General features: G+C 46.4%; 3 protein-coding genes across 3 annotated transcripts; 2 read left to right on the forward strand and 1 right to left on the reverse strand.

Moving 5' to 3' along the window:
• Positions 1–5706: 5706 nt before the first annotated feature.
• Positions 5707–9394, forward strand: LOC119319621 (protein LOW PSII ACCUMULATION 3, chloroplastic-like). Its single transcript, XM_037594072.1, has 12 exons — positions 5707–6082; positions 6208–6238; positions 6654–6746; positions 6840–6902; positions 6993–7104; positions 7654–7739; positions 7956–8014; positions 8102–8204; positions 8286–8346; positions 8541–8623; positions 8709–8789; positions 9081–9394. Exons 1-12 carry the CDS (start codon positions 5799–5801, stop codon positions 9138–9140), a joined length of 1116 nt encoding a protein of 371 aa, XP_037449969.1. The 5' UTR covers positions 5707–5798; the 3' UTR covers positions 9141–9394.
• Positions 9395–10474: 1080 nt separating this feature from the next.
• On the reverse strand, positions 10475–11099 carry LOC119319196. The gene has a single exon (XM_037593681.1). It carries the CDS (start codon positions 10935–10937, stop codon positions 10680–10682), a length of 258 nt encoding a protein of 85 aa, XP_037449578.1. The 5' UTR covers positions 10938–11099; the 3' UTR covers positions 10475–10679.
• A 6356-nt stretch (positions 11100–17455) lies between these two features.
• On the forward strand, positions 17456–20598 carry LOC119319623 (GMP synthase [glutamine-hydrolyzing]-like). The gene is made up of 6 exons (XM_037594073.1): positions 17456–18062; positions 18520–18770; positions 18843–19218; positions 19377–19508; positions 19589–19764; positions 20211–20598. The coding sequence occupies exons 1-6, from the start codon at positions 17493–17495 to the stop codon at positions 20332–20334; spliced, it is 1629 nt and encodes a 542-aa protein (XP_037449970.1). The 5' UTR covers positions 17456–17492; the 3' UTR covers positions 20335–20598.
• Positions 20599–20883: the final 285 nt, after the last annotated feature.

Consider the following 20883-nt stretch of genomic DNA (forward strand, 5'->3'; position numbering starts at 1 on the left):
AACGATATATGCATGATAAGATACCTAGCAACAACAAATACAAGATAACAAGCTAGCATATCCCTATCTGAAAGTAAAGGCTAGAAATAATCACACAAAGTCGAACAGGAACATCTATGCCATAGTTCACCAATTGTGTGTGTGCCGGGGGAGGAGGGGTTGCTAATCTACGTCGGACAAGCGTGAGAAATGCACCAATGTCTCGCCCTTCTCCTTGAGCCTCAGCCAACAAATCCCAAACTCAATCACTAGAGGTAGACCTTGATGTGGCCTCCAAACCCTCATAAACAATCCCATAGCACAAATATCACAACTTGGAGTCTCGTGGGCAACACCTTTCTGCTAAGGATTCCCGAATACCCAAGAGCAACAAGCAACACATTGAACTCAAGGAGGATTCGTATTTGGTTCAGTAGAAACGTTGATCGGAGGCTCCGCTTTCTTTTCCTACAAAGGCTTGCTGGGATTTGAGCACTAGGTCTGAGGGTGTTTTGGTAATGTCCCTAAATGTTTCCCACAACTTGGAGGTAGATGGTAGTGGGACATAACCTCAGGTTACCGAATGAAAGTGGAACACGTGTTGTTCCTAGGTTCGACCCCCTTGATTCTGGTAACAGCCCTACTCCGACTTCTGGGATTATATCAAGAGACATTACACTGAAGGAGTACAATGATAATCTCAACGAGTTGAACAGAAAGGGTTGAGCTAGTTGTACGTAACGAAGGAACAACGAGCTTTGAAGGGCAACGACATATGGATACTTGGCGTTGGCTGAGGTGGAGAAGATGTCAAGGGCGAGTCGGAGGCTGGTTCATGAGCATTCGGCTGAACAGCCTGTGTGTGCGCAGCGGAGCGAAGAGCGCACACACTGGTTCGGTAAAAGTAGTATGCCAGAGCAAGAGCCCATAACTACACATGATGTTGGTGTTGGGTGACCAGCATAGTTAACGGTGATAATGATGGTGCTTCGGAGGGGGTACGCGACGCAGAGGAGGAGGATTCTGGTGGTGTTGGACCCAAATGTGGAGCACGAAAATGGATGGGAATCGGATTCCATACACAAGACGTAGACGCAGACGCAGACGTAGACATAGACGTAACTGTGGAGTGGGACATAACCTCGGGTTACCGAATGAAAGTGGAACCCATGTTGTTCCTAGGTTTGACCCCCTTGATTCTGGTAAGAACCCTACTCCTACTTATATGGGATTATATCGAGAGACATTACACTGAAGGAGTACAATATGATGGTCTCGACGAGTTGAATGGAAAGGGTTGGGCTAGTTGTACGTAAGTAAGGAACAACGAGCTTTGAAGGGCGACGACATATGGATACTTGGAGCTGGCAGAGGTGGAGAAGAAGTCAAGGGCGAGTCGGAGGCTGATTCACGAGCATTCGGCTGAACAACTTGCGTGTGCAGTAGAGGAAAGAGCACACACTGGTTCGGCAAAAGCAACATGCCAGAGTAAGAGCCCATCACTACACATGATGTTGGTGTTTGGTGAAAAGTGTAGTTAACGGAGATAATGATAGTGCTTGGGAGGGGTGCGCGAGGTAAAGGAGGATGAGGAGGAGGATTCGGTGGTGTTGGACCCAAATGGGGAGCACGGAAATGGATGAGAATCAGACTTCGTACACAAGACGTAGACATATTGCGACGGTGATGCAGTCTATTCCTCTAAACATGCAGTTTAGGAGAGTTCTTGTTGGACCTCGATGGGAAGCATGGCTTCACTTGGTCCGTAGGCTGATGGACGTTCAGCTAAATCCTCAGCCCGACCAGTTGTGTTGGAAACTAACTAAAACTGGGGTGTTCACGGTAAAATCGATGTATATGGATATTATTAATTCATCTATGATACCTACGACTAAGGAGGTCTGGAAAGTTAAGGTTCCTTTGAAGATTAAAGTGTTTATGTGGTTTGTGCATAAACAAGTTATTCTTACAAAGGACAATCTAGTTAAGCGCAACTGGACAGGATCTACTAGGTGTAGTTTCTGTGATCGGGATGAGACTATCAAGCATTTATTTTTTGATTGCCCGTTGGCACAAGGGTTGTGGCGCATTGTGCAAATTGCCTTTAATATTACTCCACCGAGATCGATAAACACGTTATTTGGGGCGTGGCTGTTTGGGATTGAGTCCGAAACAGCCAGACACATTCGTGTAGGAGTATGTGCGTTATTATGGGCAATTTGGAATTGCAGGAATGATTTGGTTTTTAACAGGACAACAAATATTCATTTTTTGCAGGTGTTATTCCGGGCTACGGCGCTGATCCGTACTTGGTCCTTACTCACTCCGACGGAGGCCAGGGAGCGTTTGGTTACTGGATCTGTCCGGTGCGAGACGGTAGCGCGGGATATCTTCAACCGGTTTGGATGGCGATCATGTAATAGGATAGGAGTTTAGTTTACCTATCTGCTATTTTGCCAACCGGGTTGTGGCTTATCTCATTTCTGCCTTGCAGTCGATGCTCTATGTGAGCTATAGGCTGCTTTGGTTGCTTTTTTTGTAAGACCTTTGTTCAGAACCTGTTTATTTGTTTAATAAGAGAGGCCGCATGCATCGATCTGATGCAGAGCCGGGAAATCCCCTTTTCAAAAAAAAAATATGCATGATTTCTTTCGTTTCTTTCATTACAAAACGCACCATATCATTGGCAGTGGAAGACTTCGTACACAAGGCGTGCCACGTCATGCACCACGTTGATGGACCAGAGGAAGCATTCTACCTCACTTGGCAGCATTGGAAACCTGCTTCACTATCATGGTGATACCCTCCGCAAGGGAAGCCCGTAGTGGCGTATCTAGAACTTTACTTATGTGAGGGCCACGATTCATTATATGAATCGTTTAGAAACGTATAATTGTTCACAGAGTTTAGGGGATATACATGCGAAAGTGCTCTTGTGAGCTCGAGCTCACACGCACCTTTTGCTACAGTAAAATCGAAAAATATATTTAAAAGGTTAAAAAAATCTGATTTTTTTACAACAAACATTGATGTCTCTTTCACATGCGTGCAAAATTTCATGACAAAATGACATTCATGCTGGTCTCAGTGAAAAAAATAAAATCAATGCTTCAAAAACAGTTTTTTTCGAGCATGATTTTGTCTTTTTTGCCGAGGCCTCCACAAATGTTATTTCATCATGAAAATTGGCACGCATGTGTAACACACATCAATGTTTGTTACCAAAAAAATCAGATTTTTTTTTTAAAAAATAATATCTTTTTTGATTTTACTGTAGCAAAGGGTGCATGTGAGCTCGATCTCACATACTCCATGTCTGGTATACATGTTCTTTTGGAGTTACGTACTAAATTGACTGGATCGTGCAAGTTAAGGGATGCCGTATTTCAATCTTGCAAAATAGTTCAAATGTGTTATCAAACTCAACTTACTTTAATTTACATATTCCCTTCCGATAAATATCTTGAGTAAATTGTCATCACTTAAAATATCTTGCTCAATAAATGCAATTAAACATCTACGTCACATCCACTGGTCATACATCTTTTCAACTTATACATGTTCTTTAGTATATGTTCATATTAAAATAAACCTTTTCGATACTCTCTGCCAGAGCCACTAAAGGAACCCTAGTTTGAGAAGAAAGTGCACTAAGTTGTAACGATAGAATAATTTTTGTTTTGTTTTATTAAGCTTAACCAAAATCTCAACATACTTCTTTTTCTAGATTTTTAATCCATCATCTATTTTCATGTCATCGCTAATGTTATCAAATTTAAAATAATCTTCACCTAATGCATATTTGAAAAATCATTTGAATAAGATGATAGAACGTGTGGTGTTTGTTCTGAGTTATAAAATTATAACATTTATATGAGTCACTATTTCTGAGTCAATTTTCACGACCATAACATGAAGTCATGTTATCCAAAAAGTCATTAGTACAAGATGATAAACATGATATATGTTTGTTGACGTATTATACGAGACTAAATTAAGTATGTAATATTTAGATAAATTGGTATTTTCTTTTTCATATTGCAATGGACCTTACACTATATCCGCCAATGGCACCTTAAGATTAGTGTGGGTGTAGAAAAACTTGTATCTACTATGCAATATTATGGATGCATAGGCATTAGTAAAGAAGACCGATGCACTGGATAGGTATATGGTGTCATAAGTAGACTAGCTGATGAATATGTACGGTACACCACGTTATCAAGAGTGGATGGATGGGCACCGAGAAAAAATAATTCATTCATAAATATTCATTGTCAACCAACTTTCGTTTTATGTGCTCTTATTTATTTCTATCAACGCAAAAGAATTGATGTTTAGTTGTTTGTATTTTGCTGAAGTGCCCAGAAATATGAATGAGTCATCGAGCCTTTGTAACTGCCCAACTTGACACAACCGTCCTCCTAGAGTACTCTCTGCTCCTTTGCACGCCGTGCTCTGCTTTGTGAGATGCGTGAACTACACACGTGCCCCTCAATGCGCGCCATTTCATGGGACCTAGGGATGTGCAACTACTCCAACACGACGCCATCTGAACTCTGTCTAGAACATGTGCTAGTGAGACCACCACCTCCAAGCCACAGGGACACGAACCCTCAATCATGTGCAAATAATCCAATGCTTTCACGATGTTAGCTGATTCTGGTTGGTTTGGATAGAAGTATTTATCTGACGACAACAGCACATCCAAGACACGGATGGTTGCGGCCAAATCGATCAAGTGAATAATTGATTGTTTAACCAAAGTTGAAATTAGACACAAAAAAATCAAAACAATAGACGGAATATTTTATAGGGTTTGCTAGAGTGGAAGCGACCTCGACCCGTCAGTGCCTTCGCGGGTTCCCGTGGCCTCCATCAGTCAATGCGTGGGTGAGGATTGGGGAACCCTGAGTGTCCCAATATGTGCCTTGTAGGGTCTTCGTCGCTGGCGAAATTGAGGCAACAACGGCGATGAGAATAATGGTTCATTGGCTTTCCTAATGTTGATGTCCTTCTTCGTAGTGGCATTGATGAGTTGGAAGATGTTGTTGATTGTTGGACACTCTGTTTGGCGGGATACTGTTTGTCCATGGCGGTTGCGGCCTATGGAGAAGCTGGCTTTGTGACGTGTTTATATTCTCTAGTTCCTGTCCATCCCATGATGCTCTACTAGATACCGCTCCGTCATGGAACTTGTGAGATTTGTGTCCCTTCCCCTGTCCGGTCGAGTTGGGATTTTCATATGACCCTCCTCAGTGCCAGCTTCTCCGGAATGACGATCTATCTAGTATATATGTGGTCGTCGACCTCTACCGCTCTACATCAACGACTTGCCGGGTGCTGCTTCCACAAGCTCCCGACTTTCAACAAGGTTGTTTTGATAAGGTGGAGGCATAGAGGCATCAACTAGCTTTCCTAATGACGCAATGGCCGTCAGTGAATGTAGGAGGAAGATGGTGGCGATTTTTTCCAGGAACTTGTCTGTAATTTCTTATTATTGTAGGGGCTGGCTTGGTTTTATATATGACCTTCAGCTTTTATTTAATTTTTTTCCAAAAAGGAATCGAATATGTTTTGTGAAAAAGGCCAACTACATAAATGGCAGGAAATGAAATCTAGGAATTTGTATCTGGGCCCACTGCCAGTGGCCGAGGTCTCGAACTCTCGATGGACGTGGAGGATCAGTGGCGAGTGTGTGGTGCGGACTCGCTTCTCCTTCCCTCCTCGCGGCGGGACAGACGTGAGCCACCACCAGAGGCAGAGCAGAGCAGAGCACCGCCTCGTCTCTTCCTCCTCCTCCTCCTCCGCGGCCGGCCATGGCGCCTCTCTCCACCGCCGTCCGCCTCCTGCGCTCCCCCGCGGCTCCGGTCACGCTCCCTTCTCCGTCCGCCCGCCTCGCCGGGGCGCCAGCGCGCTTCCGGTGCCGCCGCCGGCTCCGGTCGGTTCGCGCGGAGGCGGCCAAGGAGGCGGAGGTGGGGGAGCTCAGGGCCGGGGTGTCCGTCTACAAGCCGCGCTCCTACGAGGTGCTCGTCTCCGACGCCGCCCGCTCCCTCGCCGCCGCCATCGACGACGGCAGGACCCGCCTCGAGATCGAGTTCCCGTACGCGCCCACTCCGCTCCACCATCACATTCGTCTCGTTCCAATCTAAATACATACAGTCCACGAATTTTCTCACATCCCCTTCGTGTTTCTTTCATGAACCCCCACGGGTAATCCATGACTAGGCCTCTGCCCAGCAGCATCTCTTCTTACAAGGTACTGACCGCACGCCCTCCTTCTCCAACCCCAGCCCAAATTTCCTGCTGTGGAATGTCTCCATGTATTACTGGATGCAGTTTAATTCTAGTGACATATGCACAAAAGTTCAACCCAAGTTTCCTGCTGCAACCAATGAGGATGCACCCCCCTCTAACATGTTCTCTCTCTGTTTTGGAAAATAGGAGCTTTATTACCCACCTCTAAATTCCGAGGATAAATTAAGAATCAATTCTATAATGTGCATCAACGCTTTGTCGCATCGTGTTGTTGGCGAGCTCGAGTTTGTTCATTTGCATCACATTTGACTTGACGCATTAATAAATTTTCCCATTACTGAATGTTAAACTGATGTTTGGAGTCTTCCTCTTGCTTCTGAAGTTCTCATCACGCCAATTCACCTCTTTTTCTCTAGGGGTCTTCGGACGAGTTCATCGATGCCAACGTCCAGCTCGCTCTCGCCGTCGTAAGGGACCTCAAAAAGCTCAAGGGGACTCGGTCCTGCATAGTAAGTTCAGGCTCCACGCTTCACCCTTTGTCCTCCAGGTTTGTTCCACGAGTGCGGAACCATGCTCATCCGTTCTCTTCTAGTCCATTCCAGGTGTTTCCTGATCAACCAGAGAAGCGAAGGGCCTCGCAGATATTCAAAACAGCTATAGATCAGGTAAAATTGCACCTCGAAGCATTGCATTCTCCCAGTGGCTTCATGGGTGACTGAAGTGATGGGTTGGTTTTCTCTTGGCACTTCTTTTAGATCGAGGGTATATCCATCAGTTCGTTGGATGATCTGCCGACCGGGCCTGTCGATACCTTCTTCAAATCGATACGAAGTACCCTTGATTTCGATTTTGCTGATGACAACGAAGGTGAGATCTCAGGCAGCTCTGTCTAATGTGGTGACACCGAAAACACCAATTTCATTTACTCCGACGAGCTGCTGGTGCTAATGAATCTGCTCAGTCTAGATGAAATACTGAAAATTGCATTTTTATGCCACATATCTGCATTGATGTTTTGTTCTATACAGGACCTGACTAAATCTTGCCGAGCGCTTTGTGCCAAAAGCTACCAGTTCTGAGTACATGTAGCATGCCGAATAACATTGATATGCTAGCATCTTTTTGTGTTAGTTACCTAGTTGGCAAAATATTTTTATGTTAATTTAACATCAGTTCAAAGAGTGGAAATAAAAGGATAACTGAACATGAGCAGGATGTGTGTGTGTGAATCAAGCGTAGGCAGGTTTACCATGGGTAGTTAACTATTCATTATGATACTATTATTAATGTGAGCAGAAAAGTCCATAACAGCCAGCCATCAGTAAATTTGAGCCCTATTACTGTGAGAAAATCCTCACATAACATCCCTGGAGATATCAGATATTGCTTGTAACTGATGTGCTAGTGTAATTACAGATCAATGGAAGTCTGACGAACCGCCATCATTATATATCTTTATCAACAGCAGCACGGGTGACCTTTCATCTATAGAGAAGTATGTGGTATGTCTAGAATAATGCTTTTGTGTCTCCCCTCTAGGAAAACTGCTTTTGTATTCTAAGCATTTGCAAGAGAACATGAATCTGTAATTTTCAGTGATTCTCTACTATTGTAACACAGGAGCAAAAAATGTTTAACTTCAACTTTGTTTATAAAAGTTCTGGTGTTTGTTTGCATGTTTTTACTGATTCGTCCTATGTGCATTCCTTCTTGACCAGGACCAATTTGCTGCCTCTGTACCTGCTGTTCTCTTTAACCTCGAACTAGATACCTTGCGGTATGTCTTCTGTATTCTATTTGATACTCTGTTCCTTATAAGCGTTTTGAGTGCCTTAAGCGATAACATACGAACTTTAACCTCCAGTTCTGACCTGGGGCTTCTGGGATTCCCCCCAAAAGATTTGCATTACCGGTTTCTTTCTCAGTTCACCCCAGTGTTTTATATCAGACAGCGTGACTACTCGAAGGTATCATCTATTTGTCTTTTGCATGCCTAACCATCATTTGTGTTTCTGTCTGTAACTAACATTGTCCACTTTACAATATAGACAATTGCGGTCACTCCATACATAGTGAATTACAGTGGCGCTGTCTTCCGTCAGTACCCAGGTAGCACATGGTTGTAGTCTTGGCCACTGGCAGTACTAAGTTGTTATTTCCATGTCTTTCTTCACCTTAAAAGGTGATAATACATTAATATTCATACATGTATTTGCATACTCCAATTCATCGTGTTGTACACATACAATTGGTTGATACCGCATCACCATCAGCTACTGATCTATTAATTTCTGTCTGTTCAGGGCCCTGGCAAGTCATGCTTAAGCAGGGTGATGGTTCCTATGCATGTGTTGCAGAGAGTGCATCTCGGTTCACTTTGGGGCAGGTCATTACAGTATATCATTTGCATGAATTATAGTTATTATTTTAACAGAGGTTTTGGAGTATGACGTGCCATGTCATTCATTTAGGCCAAGGATGAACTATTGAGAGTTCTCGGTTTGCAAGAAGAGGTAGGCAGCCAGCTTGAATTCCTCAGAAGAGGATACAAGGTATGCAATCTCATCTCACTTACTGGTTGACATGATCAAGTGCATTTCCAAAATTTCAGTGCAATAAAAAATAAAACCCTACATCGAGAGCAGTGGTCTCAAGCAATTTATTTGACATGATCACATATTCTGTGAAGTCAGGGAAAAATCTAAACCTACTTACAGAACCATCAATCCAGCAAGCTTGTAATGTTGTGCTGTGTTGATTGATTGCATTTCTTGCAATCCTTCACCTCCGAATTTCTTCGGGGCATCACTTTTACCAGCTGAAAATGAGATCCTTTCATGCAGAATGCTACTTGGTGGGAAGAGAATTTCGATCAGGAGAAATCGCCCGCGTGGCGAACTTGAGACGCAGCTGCTGGTTCGACGCCGAAATGCCAGTCTGACTGGCAAATGGAGATACATAGGCCAAAGAATGTTCATATAGTCCCTTGAAAACAGAGTGCTCATGAATCCTGAGTTGATGATGCAACTGAAATTACAGAAAGAAGCGCACACACCAATGTCATAGTCATGCAGTGTGGACATTGCCTGTGCTGCAACTGTGCCATCTGGCAACTTACAAGCAGCTGTTGATGAAAAAATGCATTTTGATTTCTTAACTTGTTTAGTTTATTCTTAAAGAAAAGAAAAAATTTGGCCACTAGATTACATTTGTTAACCACCTTAGTAAAAAAATATAACTTACATTTAACAAGCATGTAGGGCAGTACTGCTGAATTCTACCAGCATCCTTGACCTTCAGTAAGGGCGTAATCTCTCCAAAGTTGAGGCTACATAGAGGGGTTTGTCAGCATGAAAATCATGAAACATTTGTGTCAGGTTACCCTTGACGACGTCCGAAAACTTCGGTAAAACTGAAACTGTCTGGTCCGGAAGCTTTGTTATGTTTCATTTGGAGAACTGGCTCTGCGAACTTCCCCTTTAGGCCTCGTTTGGTTCCAAGTTATCCTCCCGGGATCCCCGTCGTTTCCCTAGGTGGGAATACCACGAGTAAATTATATCCCGGTTTTATTTGGGGCCCATTTGGTGCCAACCGGCGGAGGCATTTTCTTCCTCGACCCACCCCAATTCCTTGGGTAGGAAACCATCGCCTCGCTAGGTCAGGAGAATTTTCCTCTTTAATCGTCGACCTGAAAGGAAAATGAAGGTATACGGGCAAATGAAGATATATTGAATCCTTTCTATGTGTACACAATTTATATTGGAAGCCTCTTATGTTCCCAAACTGTTGTTGTGAATCTTGTTCTATGTAGGCAAGCATCGAACAACTGGCCTTTAAGGACAACATATGCATTATCATCTGGTACATCTGGAAGTTGGCTCTCTCGAAACATGTTTCTTTTTGTCGTGCCTGTGAACTATTCTCGTACTGTAGAACTAAGAGAACAAGGAAAAGATGTGGCTGAACCAGGGTGAAAACGAACTTGGGATGGGGAAACAACTACCAGCGGCCATTTTCTCTCCACGGATTTGAAATTCATTATCCTCGTACAAACATGATCTGAAACCTGAGAGGTTCACGTTCCAGCTACGCGTTACAACAATCAAACGTAGTGACACGCGTACGCCCAAATAACATGTACTCCAGTTCCACAACTTCGAAGATACAATGCGACCAAAATGTGGGACATCGATCCATATGACCGTCTCGGAATCAAATTCTAGAAGATCCACCAATAGACGGTACAAAATCACAGATTAATCTGCCCTCTGAATCGTGCATGAACAATGAGGGGCTGGATTTCTTGAAAGCCTCACACGAATAACACAGTTTGATCATAGCAAGGACAAATTACGAGAAAACGCAAAAAGAAAAAACCTAATCAAAAATTAAAAGAACTAAACAAAAAACAGCAGATCACACGAGATGATCGACCTCGATTGTCACATCCTGGCGAACGAGGCGGAGGACCCCGTCCGGTCGTAGTAGTACTCGGGGAGGGCCTGGGGGCGCGAGAGCATGAGGGGCCAGTCCTTGGCCTCCTCGGGGTCGTCGCAATCGTCGTCGTCCATGGTGTGGAGGTGGATGCAGGAGCACCGCTCCATGGAGATGAAGAAGGCCGCCGCCACGCTCGCGCCCACGCATACCGCGTACCCCTCCAGCTTCTCATACGACAAGATCCTGCCGCCGCCTCCGTTCATGGATGTTGTCCGTCCGACGGAGACCAGAAAGAAGGGAAGATGGGGGAATGGGGCTGGATCGGTGGCTAGCCCCCGCGTCGCCTCCGGGTTTTTCTTTGGGGCTGTTCTGGTTGCTGCCAAAATTAGGATGAACGGGAGGGAGGAAGAGACTATCCGCGTCCCTGATGAACATGCGGAGGTGCCCGTTTCCTTGGCCCTTACTAGTCTGGAAATGGTAAACGATGTTTGTTACAGCAGGTTCAGCGAAACCAATGAAGAACAACCACCTTCAGTTGAATGTTTGCTGTCCTTCTAGAAGGATATAACATTTTTTTTGTTAGAGATCCAAGTGTAATACTCCCTTTGTTTACTTTTATAAGACCTCGGAGACATTTCAAACAATGTACTAAACAGCTCATTTTGAATTGTCTGAAATGACTTACAAAAGTGAACGGAGAGAGTACATGGTTGGACATATGAACCTAAGATGTGAGCTGTTTCCATAACTACATGTTGTTGGTAAAGTTGTACTCCCTCCGTTCGAAAAAATTTGTCCCTCAAATGGATGTATCTAGCACTAAGCTTGGGACAATCTTTTCGGACGGAGGGAGTACTCTGCATTCAGGATTGTTGTATGTTTAATGACGCCGGCCTTTGATGTATGGAGGCAAACTTTTACTTCGTATTCACTATTCATGACCCAACTCACGAAGTATAAGATGAAGCATCTTCTGTTGTTTAGAGTTGGGGCTTATGACTCTGCTGGTATTTACTACTTGGTAAGAATTACCTCTGCACTTAACTTAATTGTTTTTAACTTCTCCACATAATTAATGTGGCTTCTAAAAATTGAACATGAGCCCAGTCAAGAGGTAAGCATTGTATATATGTTGCTGATTTGGTATTTGATATTGATTCCAGTTTTGCTTGGTAAAGTTGTTACTTGTTGTTTGTGTGGTGTCTTAGGGCATCTCCAGCCGCGCCCCCAACAGGGCCCCTCAGGCCACTTTTTCGGCGCCGGCGCCGAAAAAACGGCCCAGTCGCACCCCCAGGACGCCGAAAATCGCCGGTTCGGACCTTTTTTCCGTCCGGCGGTCACAGGCCGAACCCCGCGCGCTGGGAAGCAGTTGGGGGCTCCGGCGTTAGGGAAAAGCACGCCTGGCCCACACCGACAGGGGAAAAGTCAAGGTTTTCTTCCCCCGACTCGCCTCGCACCCCCCGCGCCCTCGGCCACCACTAGCTATATCCCGGCGACGGCCGCCGCCCTATTCCGCTAGATAGCCATTCCCCGCCGAAAAATAGCAGCGCTTCGCCGCGGCAGCCCCTCCCACAGCAGTTGGGCGTTTTCGGCCGCCGTTTCCGGCCGCAGAGGCGCGGTTTAACGGCGGGTACACGCCCACCGAGCGCAAGGTGTTCGGCGTTTTGCCTGCCTCGGCGATGGACTCGGATGAGGGGGAAGAGCTCGCTGCGCTGCTGGAGGAGGAAACCACGCCGAATATGGGTCTATTCTCGCCCATATGGGCCTTTTATTCGCCGAAATTGGGCTGCAAAGTGGGTCAATTTCGGCGCCTGGGGACGAGCTGGGGGCGACGACTGGGCGCAAAACCGCCCCCAGCGCCGATTGTATCGCCGGCTCGCCCCCAGGGGGCGATTTTTATGCGTCCTGAGGGGGCCAACGGCTGGAGATGCCCTTACGTTTCCTTCCATACAAAGTTCTTTTTTTAGTTAGTTTCATGCAGTTTGTACTTGATATCTGTGCTGACATGAGTTTTTTTTTTTTGCAGCTGTGCCAAATTATGCATTTTTCCATTGCACTAATTTATTTTAATTGCTCAGCCATTTTATGGCTTCACTTTTTTTGTCTTATGTGTTCATCCTTCATCGATAGCTTGATGCTAGATCTGCACAAGATCCTGTTGGCATTAAAGCTTATATCTTCAGTTTCATTTGACAGTACAAAGCTTACCTAATTTAACCGTGACACGTCTCGCTGATGTGCAACAGAATGCCTCGTCAAGCTTTGTACTAGGAGGTGTTCACCCAGTTTGTTGAGTAAATATGTACCACCAGCTTAGAGATTCCAAATTAACTTGCGTTGCTTGATTTTGCCATGATCATTTCTTCAGGATCATCATATATTTTTCTATCCTGTTTCAGGTTTTGACGAACAACCGTATGTATAAGATGAGGTGCATGAGAAGATAGTCCTGTAAGAACATTTTTAGCCGACCCTGCAAAATCCCGACCCGCAAAACGTGTTTGCAATTTGTGAAAAAACGGCTTTGCGGGCTGGCGCGGACGGCCGCAGGGGCAAACCCCGCAAAATGGACCCGTATAAAAGAATATTCACGAAATATGCTCTCTTTACGGGTCGCTTTGCGAGGTCTGGTCTGGCGCCGCTCCCGCCGACCCGCAAATCCTAATTTTGCACCTCAATTTGACACAAGATAATGCATTTCTTTGCTTCCCCTCTAGTTGCACATGCAGCTGCTTCATTGCCTTCGATTCTACTAAGGAGTGCACAAAATTCTTTCTATCAACAAATCAATGTATTCGCCTTCCCAAAACCAAAATGAGTATCCATTTTCCTACACACATGATAATGTTCGAAATGAGCTATCGCAATTGAACCAAAGAATGTGGTGCCAAAGCCGAATGAAAACAACACGTACCCCGTCGTTTTTGCATTTGAAGAACACTCATCCAGGGTGCTTCGGCGTGCCCGAAATTAGCTGCAACACTGTCTGCGTGCAGTCGTCGCACTGTATGAGCGGCATCGGCGAGCCATAGAGCCTCTGCGCGAGCGCCGAGCCCGGACGGCAGCGGCGACAGGACGAACCCGTACCTGCATGCGGCGATGGGACTTTGCGGGGGTTGCGTGAGGTGCTCCTCGACCATTCCATCACTTGGCACAACCACCGGCGGCCGGAAAAGCCAAATCTGGCCGCCCGCAACGAAGGGTCGCAGATCAGCAACTTTCCGAGCCGCCGACACAAGAGGAGGGAGGGGCGGAGGGCAACTTCATGTGTCTGGCGGCCTTTTGGCGTGATCCCATCGGCTACTTTCGCCGGAATCGTGGGCAGAGGCCCGGCGGCGGGGCGAGGGCGAGAGGGGAGGTGGTAGGTGGGGAAAAGCGCGGGCTGAAATGTCCTTCCCACCAACCGCTCCCGCTATATGCTGGGCACCGAAAGGCCGGGGGGAACCCGCGTATTCGCGGTTTGGGGTCAAGTTTTTGCCGCACCCCTCAAAAAATTTTGCGGGCCGGCCGCGTTTGCGGGGTCTGCTCGGGCAGGATTTTGCGCGCTGACCCGCATTTTGGCGGTTATTTTGCGGGTCGGGGCTTTTTCCAGGTCTGCTAGAGATGCTCTAACACCCAGATATCAATGATCGACGTCGCAACATGAAAGATAGACAAGCCGAGCACTCCATCCATCTCAAACAGGTCAACGTGGCAAGAAAAACCAGAGTAAATGGCGCATGCATCTCGCGGAACGACTCGGCTATGGTGTCAAACACCACTATCATGTCGCTTGCGTTCTCATTTGGCTGTGGGTACCAATGCAGGCAACCATGAACCAGGACAGCCCCATCAGTTACGCTATCTTCATGCCCCACTGGCAGCCCCCCGATGACCATCGGCTGCTGGACGGAGCCCAAAGTGAAGATGTAGCAGGGTGCCGGATTTTAATTTTTCAGGTACAATATTCTGTACTCGCCTGTAGGGCGGTGCTAGTGCATTCCAAACACATCAAAGCCAGAAATCATGGGGAGGCGAGCATATTGGCGAGTGTTCGGGTTGAAGATGGAATAGCAGAGGCCAACCATGCCAAGATTGTAAAGGACCAGGAGACCGTCGCATGAGTCAGCCAGCGGGAGGGGCTGGTCGAGCCGGGCAATGGGTTGGAGCTGGGCGGCAGCGGCCCGATGGTCGAAGGTGAAGAGGCTGTGGCGGTCAGTGCCATCGAGGATGTGGAGAGACGGCTGGCGGGCGTGGCGGGCGAGGAGAAATTCGCGGGTGGAGGTGGCGCTGCAAAATCTGAAAGGGGATGTGGCGTGAAAAGTGATTGGTGGTCCCCCAAGTGATAGTGCCCACAAAAAGTAGGGGGTGTAAGTGCATTCAGTGCCACCCCTGGTTGGTTTTGGAGTATTGACGACAAAAGTGGTTGATGGACTAATGTGTTTGTGAGATTCACAGGAGAACATAGGTAGAAGTTCCTATTGATTTGTTTTACCCATCGAAGATGACTCCTAAAAATGTATGAAGATATTGAAGACAATGGTGGCTCGCGAAGACATTCATGTCGAAGACAATGACGTGTGAAGACATTCACTTGAAAACAATGGAGTACGAAGACATAGTTTCTTTCATAGTTTCATTTTCTTCTTTCTTGAGTCATAGTAACCACCGAACTGTTAAAGTGGGGTTCAAGTGAACAAAGTCAGAAAACTGACATGATGCTCAACCAAAATCCTATGTCTTCGAGTGAAGACTATGAGAGGAAATCTTATCCAGAGTTGGATGAGTCAGTTTTATTTGAAGCCCAAGTCAAGCCGCCACGTGTGTTTGAAATCTGACCGTTGGACACATGCCGATTCCTTAGTGACCCAGGGTCATTTCGGACAAAGCATGTCGGGTTGCCTCCTAGCTATAAATAGACTACCCCCTACACCATAAATTGGTGGCTGCTCAGAGTTAGTGCCCGGCTTTGTCATTTGAGAGCAACACAGTTTCGAAGCCTTTGAGAAAGAATCCTTGAGAGGACAAAGCCCAAAACACCCATAGCCCAAAGAGTGCTTGGCATCACTGAAGTCTTTCTGTCCGCGTGATCTGAAGATTTATTACACTTGAAGACTATGATCTTCCAGTCGGTTAGGCGTCGCGTTCTGAGGATCCAAGGGTCATTATGAATCGCCCGTGAACAAAGTCTGTGAAGGTTTGGAAGTCTACCTTGAAGACTTACCTGAGTGACTGGGCGAGGACTAAATGACCTTAGCTCAAGGGAAATAAGGTGAAGACGTGGTCTTTTGAGTTCAATCTCAGCCTCCCTAATCAGACGTAAAGTTGTCATAGCAACTGGAACCGCTCTACCAAATCATTGTCTTCGTCAAGCAACTAGTTCTATCTCTTCACTCCTTACTTTTTGTCTCGTGAAGTCAGTGCTTGCCTACTTTGTTTGACTTCATTGTTTGAAGACATTCTCTCTGATTACATATTTGGCTTCATACTGTCTTCCTATTCTAATCCACTCTACCTAGCCTATTTGTCTTCGTGCTTACTTTGTATTATTTCCTTGACTATGGCATGGCTAGTGTAGTTTATCTTATGCTGCATACTGTGTAGATGTTATTTGGTTGTCTGTCTTCGAAGACATTGCCTGTCTTGAAGATTTTCATAAAAAATGCCTATTCAACCCCCGTCTAGCTGATAACTAGCACTGGGGAGGGGCACCAATCACTTCCCGCAGACTTGGGTGTCAACACCGTGGGAGGTGGCCAAGGGCATGCTTTTTGGTGGGCACTATCGCACGGACCATGGCGAGGTGTGCCTGTGATGGGACGCTACGACCGTTGGCACATGAGCTGGGCCTGATGGACGAGCAAATACAACCGACCATGACAGGTGCTCGAAAAGAACGCACAATGGCACGTGGGATGCTGCGATAAGTGGCGATGGGAGATGGCACCAGTCGATAGAGGAGCTACAACCAACAACATCACAAGTAGGAAACGACTCACAACGACCTATGGGATGCTGCAACCATTGGCGATGGGAGATGGAATTGGCCGATAGAGCAACTGCAACTCACCACGTCGGGAGCTGGAAACGACTCACGATGGCTCGCGAGATGCTAAGACCGTTGGCGATGTGAGCTGGAACCAATCGACGAAGGAGCTGCAAACGACTACGCCGGGAGCTAGAAACGGTGAACGATGGCCTGTCAGATGCTACGACCGTTAGCGAGGGTAGCTGCAACCGGCCAATGGAGAAGCTGCAACCAGCCACGGTGACTGCAAAATGGCCTCGTAACTACAACCACCATGATGCTGCAGTCCATAGCGGCGAGTGCTAACCAACGACATCAGCTGCTGCAACATAATAGGCTCTTGCAGGACGGCATTGCGACACCAGTCCATGACGACCACGGGGATGGAGGATGTTGCGAGGTCGCAGCGACAGTGATCTAGTTGTGTGGCGAGTGTGCAGGGCGCCGAGCTAGTGGCGTGGCATGCGGGGGTAGCATGGCTTTCTGCGAGAGAGAAGAGAGGTGAGGGGATGAGCTGAGCTGAGCTGACATGTAACCAAATGACTCTTGGCTTATAAAAAAATCATCAAGAAAACTAATCAAATGACTCTGCACGTTGTAATCCAACGGCTGGCAAGATGGCCGATCGGGGCCTCCCGCCGGTCAACCGCGCCCAGCGCTACCCTAATTCCCACCGAGAAGACGGGAAATACTCAAGAAACCAAACAGCTCCTGGGGCATTCGGCCCCAAACCACCCCCATCCGCAGCCGAGCCCCCAAACCCCACCCCCAAAACCCTACCCCCACCCCCCCTCCCGCCGCCGCCGCCGCCATGGGCTCCGCCTCCGCCGCCTCCCTCCCGACCTCCGCCGGCGCCGGCGAGAACCTGGTCCTCATCCTCGACTTCGGCTCGCAGTACACCCACCTCATCACCCGCCGCGTCCGCCAGCTGGGGGTCCTCTCCCTCTGCGTCTCCGGCACGGCGCCGCTCTCCTCCCTCGCGGGCCTTCGCCCCCGCGCCGTCGTGCTCTCCGGCGGGCCCCACTCGGTCCACGCCGACGGGGCGCCCTCCTTCCCCGAGGGCTTCCTCGACTTCGCGGCCGGCGCCGGCGCGCACGTCCTCGGCGTCTGCTACGGGATGCAGCTCCTCGTCCAGACCCTCGGCGGCGCCGTCGAGCCCGGCGTAAGGCAGGAGTACGGCGACATGGAGGTGGAGGTCACCGCGCCCTCCTCCGCGCTGTACGGGGAGGACGGGAAGCGGCAGTCCGTGTGGATGAGCCACGGCGACGAGGTCGTCAGGCTGCCCGAGGGGTTTGAGGTTGTGGCGCGCAGCGTGCAGGGCGCCATCGCCGCCATCGAGCACCGGGAGAAGCGCTTCTATGGGCTCCAGTACCACCCGGAGGTAGCTACCAGTTACTGTTTTATTATGTCCTGTTATCTGAAATGGATGAATGATTGGGAACCCTGAGCTGTGCAGTTACTTCCTTTAGCAGTTCTGGGAAAACAGAGCTTTAGTACTGTTTCAATCTGCCATTTTGGATAGAAGATGGAGATGGATTTAAACTAATCAGATATAATAAATGCAATTGCGTTTGTAGATTAGCTTGTTTTCGGTACAGAATGAATGAATGAATGACTCTGATTGATTAGGGCACTGATGATCTAATAGGAAGCCTATGTTTTGGGGGATTACATATTACTGATTGTATACTTACTACACTGTGTTTGTTCTTATTAGGCTGTTATATTATATCATTTGGCTACTTTGTAGTTTGTACAGAAGTACACGTGCTTCTTCATAAAATTGTTTATACCTTAGCATGGCTGTCATAAACTTTTCAATCTTCTGATTATACCAGGTGACACATTCACCCCAAGGAATGGAAACACTGCGCCACTTTCTTTTTGATGTTTGTGGGATTAAAGCCGACTGGAAGATGCAAGATGTGCTGGATGAGGAAATTAAGACCATCAAAAGTATGGTTGGGCCTGATGAACATGTGATTTGTGCGTTATCAGGAGGAGTTGATTCAACAGTTGCAGCCACTCTTGTTCATAACGCAATAGGGGATAGGCTTCACTGTGTTTTTGTGGACAACGGGCTATTGAGGTAACTGTTCCTTCAGCATGTTCTGCTTTGGAATCAGTGTGCAGCGAAACTGACATATCACCTTATCTGCAGATACAAGGAGAAGGAACGTGTTATGTCAACCTTCAACAGTGACTTGCACCTTCCTGTCACATGTATTGATGCCTCAGAGAAATTTCTTACCGAGTTAAAAGGAGTCAAAGACCCAGAGATGAAAAGAAAGATTATTGGCAGGGAATTCATTGTTGTATTTGATGAATTTGCTCACATGTTAGAACAGAAGATTGGAAAAAGACCTGAATATTTGGTTCAGGGAACATTGTACCCTGATGTGATTGAATCATGCCCACCCCCCGGGAGCGGGAGGACACATTCCCACACCATCAAAAGCCATCACAATGTAGGTGGTCTTCCTAAAGATATGAAGTTGAAGCTCATTGAACCACTGAAGCTCCTTTTTAAGGATGAGGTCTTGATCTCCATCTATACATCTATTTACACTTCATATATTTATTGATCTGACATTCTATACTGAAAGATAACTCATACTGGGAAGTTATTTGCGTTTGATTTTGAAGAAAAATATTTCTATTACTTATTTATTGTTGAATTTTGGTCCTGCAAAAGGTTCGGAAGTTGGGAAGTATCTTAAATGTCCCAGAGTCATTCTTAAAGCGACACCCATTTCCTGGGCCTGGTCTTGCTGTACGTGTCATAGGTGATGTTACAGCAGGCAATGCTTTGGAGGTTCTTCGTCAGGTTTGATCTTTTTGGACCATTGGATCTAAATCATCTTTGATATATGGTGTTAATTGGGAACTGCTCTGTTGTGTCTTCAGGTGGATGAGATATTTATTCAATCCATTAAAGATGCAGGCATCTATGATGAAATTTGGCAAGCTTTTGCTGTGTTTTTGCCTGTCCAAACAGTTGGGGTCCAGGGTGACCAGAGAACTCACTCCCATGTGGTTGCTTTAAGGGCAATTACCAGTGAGGATGGCATGACTGCAAATTGGTATGCTGCATTGAACCTACAGCTCTATCTTAGTCCCCCCTTTGCAACTCTATGATGCAATTGTGCTCTAGGCCCTTGCACTACATGGCGACATTTTGTTGCAGTTGTACAGATAATAAGTCTGCAGAAAATATTGTTCTGTTTGCCTTTTAGACCAGTGTTCCTGCTAGATTAGTTTGTGGATGCTAGTAGTTTGAATCTTACAATTCATCATTCATGCACCTGTGATTCATTGCCTGTACAAGTGGTCTTGGTATATGATTTTTTTGGCGCTTTGCATATTGTTGTGTACAGAAATGTGTTATTTTTCCTCTCTCATTTTGTTAGCAAGCATACCTATGTTCTATGATGTGGTAAAATCTAGGCTTTCTCTTTATTTTTTGGAGTTTGTTGATGCTATCTTGCATATTTTGACAGCCATGTCTCTTTTCTTTTAATCCTGCCAGGTATGATTTTGAGCGCCCGTTCCTGGTTGATGTGGTGAAGAAGATCTGCAATAACGTGCGAGGCGTCAACCGTGTTGTCCTGGACGTAACATCAAAGCCACCGGCGACAGTGGAGTGGGAATAGGATAGTAATGCTCTGGTGGTGCAATAATGGACCGGGAATTGCAAAATCATGCTCTGATGATGTAGCAACGCTGCAGTGGGTTTAGTGCTAAATTTGCAGTTCAGTTATTTATGTGTAGGTTATGCTTAGAAAAATATGAATTGATTATGCTTAGACAAATATGAATCTATTGTGTGCCCTTTATGCCTCTTGATTCTTCTTCCCCCCTATCCTTCTAAGATTGATTACCTTTGTTCCTAAATCATATAGCTGATTTTCATTTTACTTGCGCTGGGAACTTTTTTGATCTTAGGAAGGTAACCTATTTTAGACCAAAGTATGATCAATCATTTACTTGGTGTTTTTGACCGTCAGAAGTAAACCAGTGAAGTTGGCACGGCAGAGCTTGAAAATTCAGCCCTAATTTGTGGATGAGTCAGAATATATTCCCCTGCTAAAACTCTTGAAATGTATATGTAATTTGTGATGCGCTCATTCCAATCCAAAAAAAAAAAAAACTGCTGGACCTGTGACCTGCTCTGGGTCTTGCGGTGCAGGTGGAGGGCTCTC

This window comes from Triticum dicoccoides, chromosome 6A (assembly GCF_002162155.2).
Source record: "Triticum dicoccoides isolate Atlit2015 ecotype Zavitan chromosome 6A, WEW_v2.0, whole genome shotgun sequence".
Taxonomy (NCBI): domain Eukaryota; kingdom Viridiplantae; phylum Streptophyta; class Magnoliopsida; order Poales; family Poaceae; genus Triticum; species Triticum dicoccoides.

Coding starts and splice junctions, on each gene's coding strand:
- LOC119319621 (XM_037594072.1), top strand. CDS start 5,799: ATGGCGCCTCTCTCCACCGCCGTCCGCCTCCTGCGCTCCCCCGCGGCT. Junction 7,105..7,653: donor TTTTGCTGATGACAACGAAG/GTGAGATCTCAG, acceptor GTGTAATTACAG/ATCAATGGAAGTCTGACGAA. Junction 8,790..9,080: donor TCCTCAGAAGAGGATACAAG/GTATGCAATCTC, acceptor CCTTTCATGCAG/AATGCTACTTGGTGGGAAGA.
- LOC119319196 (XM_037593681.1), bottom strand. CDS start 10,937: ATGAACGGAGGCGGCGGCAGGATCTTGTCGTATGAGAAGCTGGAGGGG.
- LOC119319623 (XM_037594073.1), top strand. CDS start 17,493: ATGGGCTCCGCCTCCGCCGCCTCCCTCCCGACCTCCGCCGGCGCCGGC. Junction 19,219..19,376: donor AGCTCCTTTTTAAGGATGAG/GTCTTGATCTCC, acceptor GTCCTGCAAAAG/GTTCGGAAGTTGGGAAGTAT. Junction 19,765..20,210: donor GATGGCATGACTGCAAATTG/GTATGCTGCATT, acceptor TAATCCTGCCAG/GTATGATTTTGAGCGCCCGT.